Genomic DNA, 22,105 nt, shown 5'->3' with positions numbered 1-22,105 from the left:
CACAAAATATCTCAACATTTCTGGTTCCTGAGATAATGTGACATTCATTGCTCCCTGGAATGTGTTAGGTGCACCAGTAAGACCATAGCCCACCACTCTGAATTCAAAGTGACCATGATGTGTTTTAAAGGCAGTCTTATATTCTTCACCAGGAGCTAGTCTGATTTGATGATATCCAGCCCTAAGATCAAGCTTGGTGAACTATTGAGCTCCATGCAGTTCATCCAGCAACTCATCAATTACTGGCATAGGAAAATTTCCTTTAATAGTGATTACATTCAGATGTCTGTAGTCCACAACCAATCTCCAAGTATGATCCTTCTTTTTGACCAACGGAATGGGAGAAGAGAAGGGGTTGTTACTTCTTCTAATCACTCCAGAGTCAAGCATTTCCTGAATTTGTTTTTCAACTTCATCCTTTAATTCAGGGGCCAATCTATATGGTTTGAGAGAAAATGGCCTAGCACCTGGTATAGATGAATAGAATGATCACATGCTCTTTCTGGTGGAAGTCCAACTGGAATTGAAAAAACATCTTTATATTCCTCAACCAACTCCTGAATTTCTGGTAGTATCTTAGATGCATTTTCCTCGGTTACTACTGACAGTTCAATGATGGTGTAAGCAAATTCTACTGGTGCTATTCCTTGCAATGTTACTGTTTTTCCATTTACAGCAAATGTCATCCACTTTTGTTCCCAGTCAACTATCATTGGACTATACTTTGATAACCAGTCCATTCCCAAAATTCCATCATAACAACTGAGGGGTAAAACTCTGAGATCATGTTCAAACAGATTTCCCTGCACTGACCACTGACACTGGGGAATGTAACTGCAGCAGCTCATAATTCCTCCATTTGCAACTCTGACCTTGATTGCTGTACATTTCTGCAGGCCTGGTAGTTTTGCAGCAGTGGCAGTATCTACAAATGAGTGAGTACTACCAGAGTCAACTAAAAAAGTTTTCTGCTATCCATTAATATCAAACATCAGTTGGAATGCCTTGCTCTTGGATGATTTTCCTTCTGCAGCTTCTGATAAGGCCATAAGATTTACTTCCTCATCGTCAGTTTCTGAACCATTACTGCTAGTGCATTGGAAAAATTCCACCATTTCCTGCACAACATGTAATGAAACTGCTTGTTTACATTGATGATCTCTGCTCCACTTTTCTTCACACATGAAGCACATACCCTTTGCCTTACGATATGCTCGAAGAGCAGCCCATTTATCTTCTCCAACAGTTTGATTATGTGTTTCTGAGGATTTGGTGGGCAATGCCTTTTGTTGAGTCACTGCCGAGGTTGACTATTGTCCCCTGACAGCCTGACTCACTTGTGGAGAAGAGCTCATCAGTGATTCATGCAGAAGTGCCAGATCGTACGCTGCATCCAAGTCTTGGGGCTGATGTAGAGCAACCATCACTCTGGCTGTAGAATTTAACCCATCAATGAACTTGGTAACATAATGAACAGACTCGGGTACCGCTTCATAAGCTGACAATTGGTCATATAATTCAGCGAACTGCTCCACATACTCCTCTACTGTGCCAACTTAAGATATACTATGAAATTTGCGCACCAGCACCTGATGCTGATTGCGACCAAAACGGCACTGCAACAACCTGCAAAATTCCTCCCACAATGCATCCGGAACCCTGTGTTGCACAGATTCCAGCCATCGAGCTTCCGGCCCTTCAAACATGGTGGAGGCAAACTGTATCCATAACTGACGGGGCGTTCCACATATGCTGAAATAATCCTCACATCTTGTTTGCCATAGTCTCGGATTGGTACCATTGAACCGAGGCAAATCAATGCGAGGACCAAAACCGAATTGCTCGGTATTCTCTCGATGGAATTCAGAGTAGCGAGATGACTGGACTGCGTTGAGCTCCGATCTCATACCTCTAGCTGGGGGAGGAACGTAAGGAGCATGATCCTTTCCCTTAACAGGTGGAGCTGAGCGGCTGCCCTCCGCACCTCCCTCGATACCGCCCACCTGGACCGGACTGGCTTGCTGGCGGCTGCCCATGGACGACGAGGTAGCGGTCGGCGGTCGCTCCATTCCGGCACGGATCCGCTTCGTCAGATCGCCCATGATGGAGCACATCGACTTGGATGCCTCCTCATCCTGCCGCTTGAACTCCACGTCAAGGGACTCCGCCAAGTCGGCCTTGAGGAACTCGTACACCGCCTTCGTCGACGGCGACAAGCTCTCCATGATTTCTCGGCGACGACGCACCGCGAATCTTGTCGCGTGCGGGTGGTGGCTCAGAACTTGTTGCGCCAGGATCTGTAGCTCTGATGCCAATTGTAAGCACCAATTAACTCTCTCTTCCAGTTAGTGTCTAGTTGCTTACAGATTCGAGATTCAAATCAGAGGAGGGGAAGAACAGAGGAACTACACACGCCAGTCACTCCTATCCTATCCAGCCGGCCGAAGTCGTTCCATCTGCCCACCCGTTACAAGTGTCACTGGGTTACTTATACACTTATCTACTGGACCCATTCCGGCCCAAATGACTGAGCAGGCTACTTTTGGATCCTCCTGGGCCTGACCTTGTCATTCCTTGCCGCTTCGCCTTGTAGCTTATCATGCCTTTTCATTGCAGTAGCAGCAGAGTCGGTACTTCTGGTCGTTGCAATTTAGATTGATTTGGTAGTTTCCTGTTTTGAGGCTTGCATGCGGTGTCCCGGTGTTGTGATTTGCATGCGTCCAGCCTGATCCTGATGTGTACATGTCCCTATTTTGGTGGGTTCTACATAATCTACGTGGCGGTTAGGCGGTGTCCGTTGTTTTTACGATGGCTTTGTGCATCGATGTTTCTTGGCGCAGTCGATACTTCTGGTCGTTGTTGTGCTCGATACTTTGGATGGGCTGGATTGCTATAAATACGGGTTTGCCGTCTCTCTGTTTCCTCTGCCTTATAGAGCGGGTCATGGTGAATGGTGATTCATGTCGAGGTGGTGCCCGCCACTGGGGCCGTCCGTCCTCCCTGACCTCGCTGCCGCTGGCCCATGCCTTGCCGGAGACCCAACTGTCGAGATCTCGTTGAGGAGCTCCTTCATCCCTTGAGGAGAAATCGAAGGCGAGGCTGCTGGCGGTGATGTTCGCGACGGTCATGGCGTACCACGTACAGGGAGAAGGCCGCCGCGATGGACGACCAGCTGGCCGGGGTGTAAGTTCAGCCACCTCTCTCTCCTGCATCAGGTCTAGCTGCCGTCGGCGGCATCCTCCTCCTCACTTCAGCCCCCGGCAAGCCCCCGTATGCACCGCCCCTGAGGTAGTCCTGGATTAGGGGGTCTCCGGACAACTGGACTATATCCTTTGGCCGGACTCTTGGACTATGAAGATACAAGATTGAAGACTTCGTCCCGTGTTCGGATGTGACTTTCCTTGGCGTAGAAGGCAAGCTTGGAAATACGGATATGTAGATCTCCTCCCTTGTAACCGACTCTGTGTAACCCTAGCCCCCTCCGGTGTCTATATAAACCGGAGGGTTTAGTCCGTAGGACAACATACAATCATACCATAGGCTAGCTTCTAGGGTTTAGCCTCCACGATCTCGTGGTAGATCAACTCTTGTAATACTCATATCATCAAGAACAATCAAGCAGGACGTAGGGTATTACCTCCATCAAGAGGGCCCGAACCTGGGTAAACATCGTGTCCCCTGCCTCCTGTTACCATCCGCCTTACACGCACAGTTCGGGACCCCCTACCCGAGATCCGCCGGTTTTGACACCGACATTGGTGCTTTCATTGAGAGTTCCACTGTGTCGTCACCATAAGGCTCAATGGCCCCTTCGATCATCGGTAATAATGCGTTCCAGGGTGAGGTTTTCCTCCACGGACAGATCTTCGTATTCGGCGGCTTCGCACTGCGGGCCAATTCGCTTGGCCATCTGGAGTAGATCGAGAGCTACGCCCCTGGCCATCAGGTCAGGTTCGGAAACCTAAACTACACTGCCGACATCCATGGAGACTCGATCTTCGATGAATTCAAGCCCATGTCAGGTGCGGCGCACAATCACGACGAGCATGACGTAACTCTGTCGTCGGACAGTGTTCGGGAGATTGCATCTGCAACTACTCTGGCCTTCAATCCGGAGCAAATTGCGCCATCCGATGACGAAGGGATAGACCCCCGCCATGGAGGCCGCATTCTCAGTGGCGATGGAGCCGGATACTGACTTCACCCCTTACGAGAGTCATGTTGCTGAACCACGGGATTCGTCTACAGCCACGGACTCCGAGCCGCCTGCATCCGTGCCTATCGAATCCAATTGGGCGCCGATCATGGAGTTCACCTCCGCGGATATCTTTCAGCACTCGCCTTTCGGCGATGTGCTAAATTCATTAAGGTCTCTCTCCTTGTCAGGGGAACCTTGGCCGAACTATGTCCGGCTAGAGTGGGATGCGGACGACGAAGAAATTCGCTGCCCACCCACCACCCACTTAGTAGCCTCTGTCGACGATTTAACCGACATGCTCGATTTCGACTCTGAAGACATCAACGGCATGGACGAAGATGCGGGAGACGAACAGGAACCAGTGCCCACAGGGCGCCGGACGCCACTTCATCACATGACATATACATGGTGGATACACCCAAAGAAGGCAATGGCGAAGAGACAGCGGAGGATGGTCCCTCCAAGAAGCAACCCAAGCACCAACGTCAGCGGCGCCGCTCTAAGTCCTGCCATAGCAAAAACAGCGATAACAGCGCAAGAGAAAATAACACTCTAGTCGACTCCAGAGGAAACGACGACCACATTGCCCCGGCGGCAGAGCACGATGAAGCTGCAAACGGCGAACATAGTACGGATCCAACGTCCGAACACGGCGACGCCAAGGATAAACCTCATCAAACCCCCTCTGGGGAGGAAAATAGTCCGGACGAAGATGCACACATCATCCCAGAAACGCACTTGGAGCAAGAGAACCTCCGCAGAAGGCTTATTGCCACAGCGAGGAGTCTGAAGAAGCAGAAGCAAAGGCTTAAGGCCGCACAAAATACGCTCAACAGCAGGTGGAACAAAGTGATCGACAACAAAGAAAAGTATGGTGGAAGTTACCACACAAAGAGCTATCCAAAGCGCAAGCTATTACCTAAATTCGACGATGAGGCCTTAGAGCCCACACAGCCGAAAAATGAAACGGCCAACCGGCCAGATCAACCACCTTGTGACCGCGATAGAGCGGCTAACAAGGTCGCACATAATTCAACACACGATCTACGTGAGGACTTGTGCCAAAAATCCGGTACAACCAGATCCATCTATGGATCTAGGAAGCGCGCTCCAGCACAAAATCAAAACTGAATACTACAACCGTCCGAACGCCATGGTACATCCAAATACAGGGGTGCCGCACACCCCCTATGTTTCACCGATGAGGTGCTGGACCACGAATTCCTAGAAGGATTCAAACCAGTGAACATAGAGGCGTACAACGGGACCACAGACCCTAGGGTCTGGATTGAGGACTTTATCCTCCATATCCATATGGCTCGCGGAGATGATCTCCATGCCATCAAATACTTGCCCCTCAAGATTAAAGGACCAGCTCGGCACTAGCTGAAAAGCCTCCCCGAAATCTAGATTGGAAGTTGGGAGGAGCTCGAGGACGCTTTTCGGGCTAATTTTCAAGGGACCTATGTCCGACCTCCGGATGCAGACGATTTAAGTCATATAATTCAACAGCCCGGAGAGTCAGCCCGAAAGCTTTGGAATAGGTTTCTCACTAAGAAGAACCAAATCATCGACTGTCCGGAAGCAGAAGCCTTAGCAGCTTTCAAACACAGTGTTCGAGACGAATGGCTCGCCAGACACCTCGGCCAAGAAAAACCGAGAACAATGGCAGCCCTGACAAGCCTCATGACCCACTTTTGCGCGGGCGAAGATAGCTGGTTAGCCCGCAGTAGCACCAGCGACCCAAGCACATCCGAAGTCAGGGATGGCAATGGAAAACCATGACGCAACAAAAACAAGCGTCGAAATAAAGAAGATAGCCCAGATAATACGATGGTAAACGCCGGATTCAGGGGCTCTCGACCAGGTCAGCGGAAAAAGCCTTTCAAAGGCAGCAGAGATGGACCGTCTGGCCTAAACAGGATTCTTGACAAACTATGTCAGATTCATGGCACCCCCGATAAACCTGCAATCACACCCACGGAGAATGCTGGGTCTTCAAGCAGGTCGGTAAGCTAAACGCCGAACACAAGGGGGGAGACACCAAGCGAAGACGAGGACGAACCTCACTAGCAAAGCACTGGACGATAGAAAAAATTCCCACCAGAGGTGAAAATAGTAAACACGATACATGTGACGAAGAGGAGAACCAAACATGCAATCCGAGACACACGTGTCATAGAGCCCGTCACCCCTAGGTCCAACCCCTGGTTGGCCTGCCCAATCACTTTTGATCACGGGGATCACGCGACAAGCATCCGGCACGAAGGATTGGCTGCCTTGGTGTTAGACCCAATAATAAACGGATACCATCTCACACGAGTCCTCATGGACGGCGGCAGTGGTCTAAATCTGATATATCAGGACACAGTACGCAAAATGGGGATAGACCCAACAAAAATAAGCCATAGTAATACTACCTTCAAGGGAGTAATACCAGCCCCAGAGGCCCGCTATACGGGCTCTCTATTACTAGAGGTTGTATTCGGTTCTCCCGACAACTTCCGAAGCGAAAAGTTAACTTTCTACATCGCTCCATTCCGAAGTGGCCATCAAGCACTACTCGGAAGAACGGCTTTCGCTCGTTTTAATGCAATACCGCATTACGCTTCTCTCAAGCTCAAGATGCCCGGTCCACGTGGCACCATCACAGTTAGTGGAAATACTGAGCATTCTCTACGCGTGGAAGAATGTATGGCGGCTTTAATAGCCGAGCACTAGACGGCCTCACCAACCAGAAAAAATGCCAGGTCGTCAAGACCACGGACATGGTTAGACGAGTCCGGTGCACCACTACATATACATGAGATTGGTTTGATGGTCAAAACCTCATAGACAGTACCAGGGGCTTCCCGCGTGTAATCAGGGCTAGTCCGGCTCAACTTGACTTCTCTTGAATTTTAATGGTTTATTGATAATAACCAATTTTCTGGCACGGCAACTTTCACCTAAGTTCTTCTCTTTTACAGATGACAATGGTGCTACACCCGTCCAGGACACGGCACAACGGAGATACAGGCGCAGACGTGCAGCAGGGACCCGCTCAAAGGTTTCTTTTCAGATTAAGACCCTGCATAAACCTTTTTTACTGTCTCTTGTTGTTCACATCCTCTGGATACTCAATACAACCGAGAATGATGCTAACGTTATTGGCATGTGGCCATGTCAGGATATTGCACGTACCTGGACACTCGGGGTTTATTATTAAGGGCATTGTTCAGCCCGGCATATGTTAAAAAGACCGAATAGCTTAGGGAGTGTTCGGCGTCGCGAGTTTGGCCTTATATGCATCAGCTCCGAATCATGTCTTTGGTCAAATGTTGGGTTTGCCCGGCTCCCATGTTTTGGTACCTTACATTTCGCTATATCGGCTAAGGTAGCACTGGGAGAACTACTGCGATTGTGCCCTGGTTCATCCGATGAGCACCTTAGTAGAGAAAGCCGAAAACTGACTGTCATGATAAAGCGTGAGACTGGTCAACCACTCGATGACTTAGCGGAATCTTCAGGATTCCTCCGCATTAACGAAGGGCCGTTTCCCAGTCATGTACGCATGCACCCCGTATTCGGACGAGCACAGAAGTACCAAGGGCTATATAGTAGTCCCACCGTCAAACTCCTATGGCTAAGTGAAAGTGTTAAAGCAATATAGTCTGATTGCCTCGTTCGCCGCGCTACCACCTCCTTCATGGACCAAGACGTTGGATCAAGTGTGAATACGCGTTTTTTGCGAACACCCCCGCATTATATGCGTAGGGGCTGAAGCCGACGACTGCAAACTTTTAGGTTATATACATAAACGGATGCACAGGAGGCATCATAATACTTTCAGGCAAAAGTATAAACACAGCCTTTATAATTTAATAAAACATTGTTTTTACAATGGAAATACATGTCACTAGAACATAATATTCTTCTAGCACTGAGCCTCTATCGAACGAGCGCCCTCAAGGACTTCTTCAAAGTAGTGCTCGGCAGCCACTCGGCCCACGGCCGAACCCCGTGTTGCAATAGTGGTGGCCTCCATCTTTGCCCAGTATGTCTTGACACGGGAAAGTGCCATCCGCGCACCCTCTATGCACGTCGACCTCTTCATAGCGTCGATGTGCGGCACAACACCAAGGAATTGTTGCACTAAACTAAAGTAACTATTCGGCCTTGGCCCTCCCGGCCACAGATGATCCACAACAGACCTCATGGCAAGTCCGGACAACCTATGGAGCTCGGCCCACTCGACCATTCGCTCATTCAACAGCAGCGGACGCACTGGAGCATGGAACTGTGACCAGAACAGCTTTTCCACTTCATGATCTTTTTGATCCTTGAAGTACTCGGCCGCATCAGCAGCACTTGCTGCCAAATCCACATAAGCATCTGCAGAACTCCATAGTTGATCAAGAGGAGCATACTTCGGATCTCTGAACTTAGTCCGCAATAAGAAGGGCTTCCCAGCCACGATATCCGCAGCTTGACGCAGCTCCTCCTTCGTCGCTCTGATTTTGGAGCGGGCTTCTTTGGCTGCTACCATGGCCATCTCCAGGTCCGCCGCCTTCGCTCGGCTTTCTTTTTCAAGAAGCTGGTAACGGTCAGCGGCATCTTTCAACTCAACGGCCACCTTGGCTATTCTTTCCTTGCTCTGGCAATGCGCGGCCTGTTCGGCCCTCATCTCTTCGACCACCTTTAGAGCGGCCGCATCGCTATTCCTTGCTTGTTCCTTGGCTCGGGCAAGCTCCACCCGAAGGGTCTCCATGGTGGCAGCTCCATCTGCAGTCACAACATATTAAAGATACCGGCATCATGCTCCTCTTACTATGTGTTGATCATTGGAGAAATCACTTACCCTGTGCCTCGTCAAGCCGCTTGTTGACAAGCACGATGTCGGCATCTGCCGCATCAAGTTGCCGCTTTAGCTCGACACACTCATCAATCCGGCAAGCCACCGGACCTTCATCCACCTGCACATAAAGGCGGTCTGGTTATTACCTAGGACTATGATCCTCTGTTTGCCGCCGTTCTCGACGGCAACCAGAGTCTCAGGGGCTACTATCTGCATAGGGCACACCTAATGTGTGCGGTACTATCAAAAACATACACTATTTCACGTACCTCAAAGCCTTTTAGCAGACTCATAAAAGCTTCATGCAACCCGCTTTCGGTGGATGAAATCCTTTCAATTACTGTACCCATTAGCGTATGATGCACTTCTGAGATGGCCGCTTGCTCCAGAAGATCCTTCAGTGCATCCGACCGCACACTGTACGGTTCTGGACTCTTTCTGTTGCTCTCTTTAGGAGCCGAATATTGAGAACTCCGGGTGGCCGAAGGATTACCCTCTGGCCTTGGCGGATCAGGAGAAACCCTCCGTGGCGACACTTCAGGGTCGCCCGCCTCATGAGGCGGGGTGGCAGGGGGAGGTGTTTCGCTCCATCATCTCCGGAAGAAGATCCCCCGAAGACGAACTCTGTCGAGAAGGGCTACGATCCGAACTACAAGATATAAGCTTCGGTTATTGTCTTCAGAAGTAAGGTAGGATATTTTCACTATTAAGTACTTTTTGATTACTTACAGCTCGGTAGATGGCTGATTCCCTTGCGGACATTGTGCGGCAAGAGTACCCTCCGAGGCAGGACCCTCTGGCGAAGATTTCTTCCCCCGTTTGGAAACCTTTGTTTCTGGATCTTCAGAGGTGGTCCTCTTCCTTCCTCGGTGAGAGGGAATGTCAGATTCTTCTCCCTGGTTATCCTCCATTGCGGAGGCGCTAATTCCCTGGGTTTGGACGAGTAGTGAGTGAGGCCCGCTTTCGGCCTCTTTATTTTCCCCTTTATCTTCCTTTGAGGGCGCCTGATAAGGCGCCGGCTCGAGCATTCTGTCTAGTACTGGATTGGCCAAGCCTTCGGGAAGGGGGGCCAAACACCTGCTCATCTTCGCCTTTGTTATCTAGTCCTGGTCAAAGACCGACTTTTCAGAATTACTTACTTGGGTATCAGGGCAGTTATAGCTCAGACCCGCATCCTTGGTGGTGTCCAAACACTCTATTTGGGGTCCGAAGAACAATTTGCACATCTCTTCGAGCATCATGCCGAGGAAGTGTTGAATAGTTCACGGTCCTTCCGGGTTGCATTCCCACATACGGAGGGGTTGACGTTTGCAAGGCTGGACTCGACGAACTAGCATGACTTGCATTACCATAACCAGGCTGACATCTCTCTCAAGGAGATCTCGGATGCGACTCTGCAATAACGGCACATCATTTACTGGACCCCAGTTCAGCCCCTTGCTGATCCATGACGTTAGTTATGGTGGGGGCCCGAGCGAAAGGCAGGGGCGGCTACCCACTTGGCACTTCGGGGAGCTATGATATAAAATCACTCCCGCTGCCACAAACTGGACACCTTGGGGAAGGAACCCTCTGGCCATGGAGCATCAGCGTTTTTGCTTATTACGACACCTCTGCACTCTGCATGCCGCCCCTCGATCATCTTCGGCTTCACATTGAAGGTCTTGAGCCACAGGCCGAAGTGTGGGGTAATGCGGAGGAAGGCCTCACATACGACGATAAACGACGAGATGTGAAGGAGGGAATCCGGGGCCAGATCATGGAAATACAGCCCATAATAGAACATGAGCCCCCTAACAAAGGGATCCAGAGCGAGGCCTAGCCCTCGGAGGAAGTGAGAGATGAACACAACACTCTCGTTTGGTTCGGGAGTGGGGATGACCTGCCCTCGGGCGGGCAGCCTGTGTGAGATTTCGGCGGTCAGATACCTGGCCTCTCTCATCTTCTTGATGTCCTCCTCTGTGACAGAGGAAGGCATCCACCGACCTTGGAGGTTGGATCCGGACATGGTTGAAGGTCCGAAGCGCCTGACCTGAGTCTTGGGTGTTGGAACTCGAGGCGGGGGAAGGATTCGATTGAGCATGAGAGGAAAAAAGGACAGGCCTTGGCCTCTTTATAAAGAGGGTGAATATCAAGCGTCCTCCTCGTGGCCATTTTGGACTTGCCTAAAATCGAGGAGTCATACCAATGGGCACGAGTGGGTTACCCACGTCCGTATTGATGAGAATCCCGTAATAAGGGGGACACGATCTTTGCTTCGACAAGACGTGTCAAGAAAACTGCCTCGCAATATGTGCAGTGCTGGTTGGGAAGAACGGTTCGGATAATGACCGGGCCATGACATGATGTCGTGCTGTCAAAACGTGTCAGCAGATTAGATTTGTGGAAATATTATTCTCTCTACGGTGGTATGTGGAAATTGTTTTGCAGAGCCGGACACTATCCTTGGGTTCAAAATCTTCTATGGAGTATTCGGAGGAGGAACCCTCCTTGCAATGCCGAAGAAAAAACTGCGTGCCGGACTCATCATCATTGAAGCCTGGTTCAGGGGCTACTGAGGGAGTCCTGGATTAGGGGGTCTCCGGACAGCCGGACTATATCCTTTGGCCGAACTGTTGGACTATGAAGATACAAGATTGAAGACTTCGTCCCGTGTCCGGATGGGACTTTCCTTGGCGTAGAAGGCAAGCTTGGAAATACGGATATGTAGATCTCCTCCCTTGTAACCGACTCTGTGTAACCCTAGCCCCCTCCGATGTCTATATAAACCGGAGGGTTTAGTCCGTAGGACAACATACAATCATACCATAGGCTAGCTTCTAGGGTTTAGCCTCTACGATATCGTGGTAGATCAACTCTTGTAATACTCATATCATCAAGAACAATCAAGCAGGGCGTAGGGTATTACCTCCATCAAGAGGGCCCAAACTTGGGTAAACATCGTGTCCCCTGCCTCTTGTTACCATCCGTCTTAGACGCACAGTTCGGGACCCCCTACCCGAGATCCGCCGGTTTTGACACCGACAGCCCCGCCAGTGCAGCTCACAAGCGCCCCATGGAGCTCAAAGGCACTGGAGACCCGTTCTGCAACGTTGGCCTCCCCAAGCTCCTGGTGGTTGCCTCGACGCCCACCGGCGTTGCTCCGGCTCCTGCCGCCAGCGTGGTGCGTCGTCAGTTTAGCGAGAGGAAGAAGGCGCATGCACGCCTCGTTGTCCGCTGGATCCTATCTGTGGCCCAAGCAAGAGCATTCTCCCCTATGTGTCCGGACGGAGATAATGATACTATCTATACATGTTACTTAGTTACTAAACCTATGTAACTTAGGATCTAATTGATAAATTGCTAGCAGTATCCGCATACTTTTGTGGAGATCATATGGGGGAGGATCGAACAGTGTGGCAACAGACATCAAGGTGTGTTCTTTCAAAGAATCTTCACATCGAGTCAATGAACATCATATTTGAAGTGCAGTTTAACTTAGTCACTTACAACTATCTGATCCACAACTAATAGACAAAGTCATGTTCAGTTATAGTGCTTAAATATGATTTTGGTGTGTGTGAAAATAATACAGTATTATATTTTTATTGAATGCATGAGCATGATGTATCACACATCTACATGTCTAGGCTTTTTTAGTTTTTTTTCAGATGGAAACCAGAAGCATCACTGTCCTTGACTAGAATCACCATGGCCAGATTAAAGACTGCAAGCTGGAAAGTTCTTCCTTTCGATTTCTCAATCTTTAGGTTATGGATCATCTCCCCCTTGCTAGCTGATATGAAGTACAGAAAATTTTGTGAGCTGGTTATACGAAATACAGAAAAAAAATCTGACCATGTATAATTGCTACCAAGTGTACCCTTCTTCGTGTAAACAACTTGGTACATTTCATAATCATAGTTTTTCTTATGCGTGAACGATATCGAGCAAAATATTGATCTGGTATTGGACGCCTCCTTCAGAGCAGTACATCTTGAAGACAAAGGATCTTGCCATGTTTAATAACTTGTGTGTTGTCCGAACAATCATTATTGTGAGCCTCCCGTCTTGCATCAGTAATTCATTTTGTTGTTTGTGTATTTGTTTTTTCTTTCTTTTGAGCTGCTGCACTTTAGAAATTCTGTCACGACGGTTTCCATTTTAAACTTCTATGTTGAATTAATTGCTGAGTGTTTTGATCATTCCTTGTGCGGCAACTTCTTCCTCTTCTTCTATGGAATGGCATTTGTTTCCTTTTTTGGTACACATTTCTCTTTGGCCAGTTGAATTTGACAGATCATTGATGTGATTCTTGGTCTTTTGTTTCGGAGCGCTTCTGTTATTTTCACAAGGATACGTTTTTGACTGATTCATACCGTTAGTATTTCATCTACAAGGTGGATAATATGAGGATCAACAGTACTCCCTCCATATCAAAATATAAGACCTTTTCTGGTACAAAAGGACTATAAAAACGTCTTATATTTTGATACAAAGGGATAATTAATTTTTCTGTAGGATATGGTGTGATCAAAATAAATTAGGCGGAGGTTTACCTTTTTGCTTTTTGTGAGATATGCCCTTTCTGATTGACTGGGCACTATAATCTTCTTCTGTTTTCATTGACTGTGGTTTGCTTTTAAGGTGACCACCTAGCCAGGCTATAGGATCTTTAATTCTGAGATTCTTCTTGCCATTTGAGCACTTACACCAACCCATGTCAAGAATTTGCACGAGCCATCTACTACTTCATCATGATCACTAATCCAGCAGGCGGTCGGACAAGAACACCGTAAGGTTTTCAGTTCAGAAATAAAACTATGAAGCACTCAACGGACTAAATAATGAGCTTTGCATATGATCAATAGAATTTTCTTATCGAAATAATGCAGTACGTTTTCCGATCAAAATAATGTACTCTTCAGGTTTGTGAGTAAAAACTCCTACTATGTAACGTAAAATATAACTATCAACTTGTGCAGCAAATGAGTGTTTGTGTTCTCAACCGTGCAATTTTCTTCTGAACAACTAATCAAACGCACAACACAAACAAACAAAATTATTGCATTGTATTCGTGACGGCACACAAAAACAAATTTATTGCACTATATGCATAACATCAGGTAGACCACTTAAAACACATGATCGCTCTACTTTAGCAAAGCATCAATAATTTTCACTATTTCTTATCCTGCTTAAGTACAGTTCAATTATTATTGTTCAACTGTCATGCTCTTTTAAGGCTGGAAATGTTCCTCGGTAGCTTAATTATTTTGTTTTGGGATGCCTATGGAAACTAGGATGGTCTGCAACCTTCTTATTCTCCCCTGCTTTTGCACTACCTACGAGATATGCTTTTTTCCTTTGTTGTGCATGGCTGAAATGATGAGGCTCTGCAGTGGATTTGGCCATCGATTCATTTTACCATTGTGTAGGACCATGGAGACAGATGCAACAGTTACCGCCCTTTTGATAGGCCCGCAAGCTCTTCTACTCCCCTTGAACTATTAAATTCTGCAAACTTTGAGTCTTCTGAGTTAAGTTCCCACGTCCAGAGGTATTAGAAAGGAACAATAAATAGTGAACTGTGTTTGCACATATTAACAAATCAAATGTGCTTTGCATCCATCATTATTAAGCAGAGCAACCCTTGGAAAGTCGGGATTTAGCAGTTCAATAGTAGTTACAAGTTTTAGCCCCTTTGTAATTAGGGAAACTTTGTGTTTTTTTTATTCCACAAATTTTCTTCTGCCCTTCTCCATATATTTTTAATAGTTCATTGGAATAATCGCCTTTTCTCTTACATGATTTATTTGTACTAGTTATTTTTGTGAATATTCCCGGTTACTGCTTCTGGTGAGGTGTACATATACCTTCTGGAACCCCCAATAAAAATGTTGTAGATTAACTAGGTGTGAATGGAAACACCCACAATAGCTTGTCCAGTTCAATTGGTTTTCCCCGTCAGGAAAAAAAGACACATGGATGGTTAAGGGCATGTACAATGGTGCTATCTTAGAAGTGCCACGTAGGATAAATGATGAGGTGGAGGAGAGAAAACTCATAAGAAAAAGCTTGTCTTCTCTTATTTAAGAAAAGACAAGAGATGATCTCTTAGCACAATATGTCTCACCATGTTTTTAGGAATAGCTAGTTATTGAAGATAAGGCTAAGATATGACCCATTGTATACTTTTTTTGTCATCTCTAAATTACTTGCAAGACTTAAGATAAGACTGTATTATCAACCATTGTACATGCCTTAAGCAATAGATATTATGTCTTAAGTAATTATCTCTTCATATCTACTACCTAAAGGGCAACCTGGTGCAGGTCTTCATATTTATTACCTCTGTCCCAAATGTTTTAAATAATCCATCATCTTTAAAAACAATGTTAACAGAGTGGTTTGTTACCAATCAGCAACATAAATCAGCTAGGTCATTGACTTATCTTGATTTCCCAAGTGAGTGGGTCTGGAACAAAAGTGATAACGTGTGGACAAAGAGAAAGCATAAGCAAAAGCTTGGAAGTAAGATTGGACGTATTTATCATGTGCATCCAGGAACCAGTGAGCTGTTTTTTTCTGCGGATGCTGCTTATGATTGTTCCTGGTGCAACTAGCTTTGAGGATTTAAGAAGGCATAATGGTCGACTTTATGATACATTTAAGGAAGCATGTCAGTCAAGGGGTTTAGTAGGAGATGACAACGAATGGTTTAAACTCTTTGATGAAGCTATCATGTGGGCAAGTCCGTTTCAGCTACGCCATCTTTTCATGACTGTCCTTCTTCACTGCGAAGTTGGCAACGGTCGGGCCCTATTTGAACGATTCTAGCCAAGCATGGCTAAGGATATATCATATAGACTTTCCCTTGCACTTGGCGACTCTAGATATGACGTGCCGTTAGATTACCTTCAAGACCGTCTTCTTTGTGAATTAGCTTCCATGTTTACAAAGAATGGGTCATGCCTAGCCTCATTCAACTTGACCTCCCATACAATTCCGACTGATGACGAATGTTTCAACAGATTGGTAGCTGAGAAATTGAGCTACGATGCTGCTAAGTTGGCCATTGAAGCCGACACACTATATTGCAAGTTAAACGACGAACAAAGAAGTATACATCATGAAGTAGTATCTGCAGTTTATGGAGATAAGGGTGGTGTTTACTTTGTTTCTGGATGCGGAGGGTCTGGTAAAACATTTTTATGGAATTCTATCATTGCTACACTTAGGTCTGAGCGTCATGTTGTACTTGTTGTGGCTTCATCTGGTGTTGCATCTTTGCTGCTCCCTGGAGGACGAACTGGTCATTCAAGGTTTAAAATTCCGCTCGATGTTAATGAGCGTTCTCAGCGTTCCATTTCTAGAAGCTCGATGCTCGGTGGACTGTGTCAGCAGGCGTCTCTTATTCTATGGGACGAGGCTCCAATGACTAGCCTTCTATGTTTTGAAGCTTTGGATAGAACATCGAGAGATGTTTTATCTATCCATAATGAAAATAATGGCATGTTGCCGTTTGGAGGGAAATTAATGCTATTAGGCGGTGATTTTAGGCAAATTTTGCCTGTCGTGGAGGGCGGTACGAAAGAGGATATTATTGATGCATCATTGATTTCTTCTCCACTTTGGCCATACATTAAAGTTCGTAAACTTCATACAAATATGCGGCTTGCAATCCTACGCTATCTTGCCAAGCACGATGATTCTAAGGCGATGATTCTTCTCCATCATGGACTTCTATCCCTGAAGATATGTTGTTGTTTTCCACAATAGATCATATGGAAGTTGTTGTGGACAACGTATACGATATGTTCTACTTGAAGTATAATGATGGTGATTATTTATCACGCCGTGCTATTGTTTGTCCAACCAATTTAGTTGTGGATAAAATAAATGATGTTGTCTTTAAGCGTGTACCTGGAATGTCTACGGATTGCTTAAGTTATGATTCTATATCAAAATCTACGGATCCTGTTGATGAAATGGAACTATTCTATCCTCCCAAAGTATTAAACTCTATTACTATAAATAATTTTCCTCATTATAAGATCTCTCTCAAAGTTGGAGTTCCTATTATGCTTCTCAGGAGTATTAATCAATCATTGGGTTTGTGCAATGGAACACGATTGATTATTACTCGACTGGGTGATAGGGTTTTGGAAGGAGAAATTATCACTGGTTCTAACAAAGGGCAACGCGTATGCGTTCCCCGTATAGTTTTAAACTCGGTGGGATCTAAGTAGCCTTTTACACTTCGACGGTGTCAATTTCCAATAAGGTTGTGCTATGCTATGACGATCAATAAGAGCCAAGGGCAGACTTTGTCTAAGATATGCGTATATTTACGAGAGCCGGTATTTTCGCATGGACAACTGTATGTTGCAGTATCACGTGTTACTTCACGCAGTGGTCTCAAGTTCTTGATTGAGGATGATCATGGATTTCCATCTTTTGGGACTAGGAATCTAGTTTATAGAGAGATTATCCTAAGACTGTAGATGACAGTCAGTGCGATATGTATTACGTAGTGTAGTGATTTTGGTGGACCAACCTGTAAACAACATGCGTGTACTAGCCAAACCAGCATATATATGAAGTTGTGCTCTATGTAATATATGGTTGTTGGATCAACCTTATTTTGGTTATAAATGAAACAAGATAACAGGAAATTATCACCGCATAGTATCGACAGGCGTGGCGTGCCGCCGCGCGGGAATGGGCTAGTTTTACCTGTTATCCATTAAAAAAATAATTTAGGATGCAACCTTAATCAATAGCGCATGATTCGCTTTTTTCATACCGATGCCGAGCCGGATTAAAAATGAACAAGTCAGCAAAATCAGGATCAGAGACGAAAGGGACCATCTATAACCACGCATGCACGCCTCGCCAAAACCTCACATAAAAAAGTATAGATTTCTCATCTTATGACGAGAGAGACGCCTAAGAATTGACAAGATTCAAACACATTGTGATTGTGTGAGCACAGAGGCCACCATCAACAAGGGTGAGAAGAAGGATAAGGACAACATAAATGGGGTGCCACGTGTTGAATGAAAGGACGTGAATTTTTTGAGATACTTATGGTTATTAGGTTAGTGGAGTGTGATTTTTCTTTAATTCTTATAGTACTACACTACTACTAGAACTTCTGAAAATTGGAATGAATTCACTTTGCCACATGGGAGCATATACTCCTGCCATTGAAAAATATATTTCAAAATTTCAAAAAAAATCGAACGCAAATTTGACACGTACATCTCAACATTGTTTGTACGTACGCCAAGTCCTGTCATTCTATACGCCTTGTGTAAAAAACATAAAATAATGTCTCATGAAAAGCCTTTTTCACATTAAAATTTGTCTTTTTTACATGTGACACAAAAGTTATCGGTTTCTGCAAAACGAGATTCTGTGCACGTAGAATGTCAAAATGTAGTTGAAAATCATTTTGTCAGAATTTTGTGACATTTCAAAATATATTTAAAACACATTTTTAAAACCGGGAGCATATGCTCCTATGTGTCAAAATGCCTCTCTCTCTCTCTCTCGATCTCTCTTGCAAACGATATGGTGATCATTTGAGGAATAAAAGTCTTGATAATGTTAGAAAAAAAAATGCCCTCGGCAGCAGCAGAGCCCGAGAGGCCGGAGCCAAGAAAAGGAACAGAGGAAGAAGCTAGGAGAACAGAGGAACAGAGCCGCGCCGTGTGGGCGCGCCGGCTGACGGCCTCGTGGAGGAGCTCGGGTACCTGCGCCTGCGCCGGCTGACGGCCGCACGCCGAGACGCGGATGCCACCGGCCGACCCGTACGCTGGTCGGACCAGCGCGGTGGCATCGCCTGCCCCGCTCGGGTGGTGCACGGCCAAGAGCGCCCGCTGTGAATTCGAGTTCGAGTTCATTTCCAGTTCAGCCGGCGACAGCTGGTAATTCGAGTCCGGCAAGAACCAGGAGCTCTCCGATGAATAAAAGCGCTTGCGGTGGGGGCAGTAGCTCCAACTGGATTCGTTCGCCTCCCTCCCCGATCCCCAGATCCAATCCAGGACACGCCATCGATGGCGGCGAAGGTGCTCCAGCTCCGTAGCTCCGACGGCAAGGTGCTCGTCGCTCCGGCGTGGGACTATCGCCCGGCCGCCGCCCAAGCCCTCCCGCTGGAGACGCGGGTGTCCTCGCGCGCCCTCGAGAGGGTGCTCCAGTACTGGACCAAGCACAGGCTTGCCAAGGCCACCGGTGAGTCCCGGGAGTCCCTCGCCCGCTGGGACGCCGACTTCCAGCGCCGTCTCGAGGAAGACGGCCTCGCCAAGGAGGCCGCCGCAGCCGCCCAAGAACTCCGCCGCTACGGCGTCGACCACGGAGGGCGTCCCCATCGCCACGCGGCCGCATCTGATGTCGCTGCTCCTGCCAAGGCGGCCCATGCTGATCCCGTCCGTGTCTGGTGTGTCAACCACGGAGAACGCAGCCATGCGCCGGCGATGCCCGGCTCCTTCGATGCCACTGATATTGCCTCCGCCGCGCGCCCTGGGCCTGCCACCACCTTGCCGGCTGCTGCTGGTGCTGACCCCGTGGATGCCCGGTGCGCGATCCGTGCCCGTGGACGCCAGATGGCTGAAGACGAGGAGCTCGCTTGCCACCACCGCAAGCGCCCGGCTTCCAAGGCTCCACTCTGCCTGCCTGCCACTGCTGTTGCGCCCGTGAAGAAGGTCTCTTGTCCCGTCGCTTCCAAGGCTCGCTCTTTCGTCGGCTCTACACCACTGCCTCTCACTGCTGCTGCGCCCGGTGTGAAGAAGGCGACTCCAGCAGCTTCAACTTTGCGCGCAAGAAGGGGGATGGGGGAGCTCAGCTGCAAGATTCCCAAGCAAAACCGTGTCGTCGCTGCAGCACCAAGGAAGCAACCAATTCCTTGGCTGCGTCCAGTGGTATTACGCCCTTGCTAGTCTTTTATAGCTTCCTAAACCATGCACACATGAGTTTCATTTAATCTTTGCATCTCTAGGTTCTGCACTTAATCACCAAGATTTCTAGTGTCCTTTGAATCCCTTTCAGTCACTAGTAATTTTACAAGAGTGTCAGCAGAGTCTCCATCTAGCTAGGCAGCAAAAACCTTGTTAAGATGTATACGGCATAGTTACACTACATCCACACCTGGTCCTAAGTTAAGGGTTTAAGTAAATAAAGGGCATTTTCAATAAATCAAACTAAAGCAGATGAGCCTAAAAGGGAAACTCATGTACTGCAATTCCGGCACGAGACAGAGCGTAAAATGCACTCGCCGCAAAATCCAAAACGCCTGTTTGCTACCCGGCTTGTAGCAGGTAAAAGGAGTAGAATTGAACTTGTCGATACACACATAATCATGTGAGCTGCCTAGCGTTTGGAGACTATGCTGACTCTCCTGTAAAATTAATCTTGGCTGAATTGGATTCTTAGGCATTGGCATCTTAGTGAGTTAAAGTTGCAGTTTTCCGAAGAGTAACATTGGTTAGTGAACTCTTGTGTGTATGTGTGGGTGAAGCTTTGAGCTAAGCAAGTCCTTGATGTACCGACTATCAAGACTATCAAGTCATACTGTAATCAATTTTGGATATGAATGAGAAAATTGTTGGCCTGAATTTTGCAGAGCATTTGAGTAACTTTCTGTCTGAATGTATCTATGTTTGCTGTATGCATCTATGTCTTCTTAAATCATTCTGCTGTCCAATGGATTCATCTCTGATTTCACAATGCTTCGTTTGAGTGGTGAGCCACATAACCATGTTTGGGACAGTTATTGGTTGGAAGGTTTTTTGGATTGAGATACTGCAATCAAATTGGCAAGAGTGTGAAAAAGGTACCATCATAGTGCAGCTATTTGACAAATAGGTTTGGCTTTTTCATATCTTGTTAGCTTGTCATTCCAATTATGTCCAACAACAGTCTTACATATTCAGTTAAGACACCCTACTCTTGCACCATGCAACAACAATCTTAGATATTCAGTCTTACATATTCAGTTAAGACTCCCTACTCTTACATACCCTATTTGGTCAATTTTAAGGTTGCTCAAAATTCTTTCTGTACTTTGTGACAATATGATGAGAGGGAGACCTGTTGCAAAAACTCATTGGGCAATCATCGCTTGCGTTAGTTAGCATGGAACGTACATGTCGAATCAGTACCTGATGGTATGTCACATGACAAACCAATTTAGATTGTCAATTCACTCCTACATATCCTATCGTCAGCAAGATCCTCTGTCTACATTTCAGAGAACAAGGTGGTTTATCATGTACTCGTAGTTAGCACTGGTACAGCCCATACTGCAGCCTGACCTATCATGGCATTTTTTTTGAGGGAATGGCAGGTACTGCCGATATATTAAGGAGTAAAGAAAGTTACAGATAGTCTGTTACAGAGCTGGTTTTTAGGTGTATCCCTCACCGTAAGAAACAAAACAGTATGAAAAATTAATCTGGTTCAGGTGGGGGTAGTTCTCAACATCTGAGAGCCAGTGAGCTGAGAGTGCAGGTTGAAGAAGGTCTTGCTTAATGAGCTGCAGGACAGCAGACTCCTGCAGGGTCTTGTGCTCGAAGACGCGCCCTGGAGTGGATGTTTTTGTGACTCTGAGATGGCATGCGACTGCAGAAACATTACGCCATTTGAATGCAAGACAACAGCTTGGATCCCAGACAAAAGATTGGAGTTCTGTAGACGCTGTCAATTCTTTGCTGCTGCTTCTCTCATCATAGTTTCTGCTGCATTTTTCTGTTGGGTTGTTGGATGATGAAGCAGTAATGCAGTACTCCTATTACTGAAAAGAATCATAGCATCATTCTTTCCAAGATCTTTCTGAACTTCTTTATGTCTAAAAACAGAAGATTGTTGTGAGCTCTGATGTGTAGTTTTTCTTGTTTTCTCCCTTCTTGATCGCATTTTCCTTGTGGATGTTCATGACACCTATCCCTAACTTCATCTAACTAGCTAAGTCACTTGCTTAGATCTACAAAATCAACCAACGAACTATTCTTGACAAAGCTAGTCTTATTTCCATTTCAGTATTAAAAGATGATAAGAAATACTCCCTGTCAAGATCTAAACGTCTTATG

The 22,105-nt window shown here is 46.7% G+C and overlaps 1 protein-coding gene across 1 annotated transcript; it reads left to right on the top strand.

Moving 5' to 3' along the window:
• Positions 1-18,649: 18,649 nt before the first annotated feature.
• LOC123148719 (uncharacterized) lies at positions 18,650-20,653 on the top strand. The gene has a single exon (XM_044568211.1). The coding sequence runs from the start codon at positions 19,079-19,081 to the stop codon at positions 19,955-19,957; it is 879 nt and encodes a 292-aa protein (XP_044424146.1). The 5' UTR covers positions 18,650-19,078; the 3' UTR covers positions 19,958-20,653.
• The last annotated feature ends 1,452 nt before the right edge of the window (positions 20,654-22,105 follow it).

Source organism: Triticum aestivum, chromosome 7A (genome assembly GCF_018294505.1).
Source record: "Triticum aestivum cultivar Chinese Spring chromosome 7A, IWGSC CS RefSeq v2.1, whole genome shotgun sequence".
Taxonomy (NCBI): Eukaryota; Viridiplantae; Streptophyta; class Magnoliopsida; order Poales; family Poaceae; genus Triticum; species Triticum aestivum.
This window is presented reverse-complemented; position numbering and strand designations above follow the sequence as displayed.

Coding starts and splice junctions, on each gene's coding strand:
- LOC123148719 (XM_044568211.1), top strand. CDS start 19,079: ATGGCGGCGAAGGTGCTCCAGCTCCGTAGCTCCGACGGCAAGGTGCTC.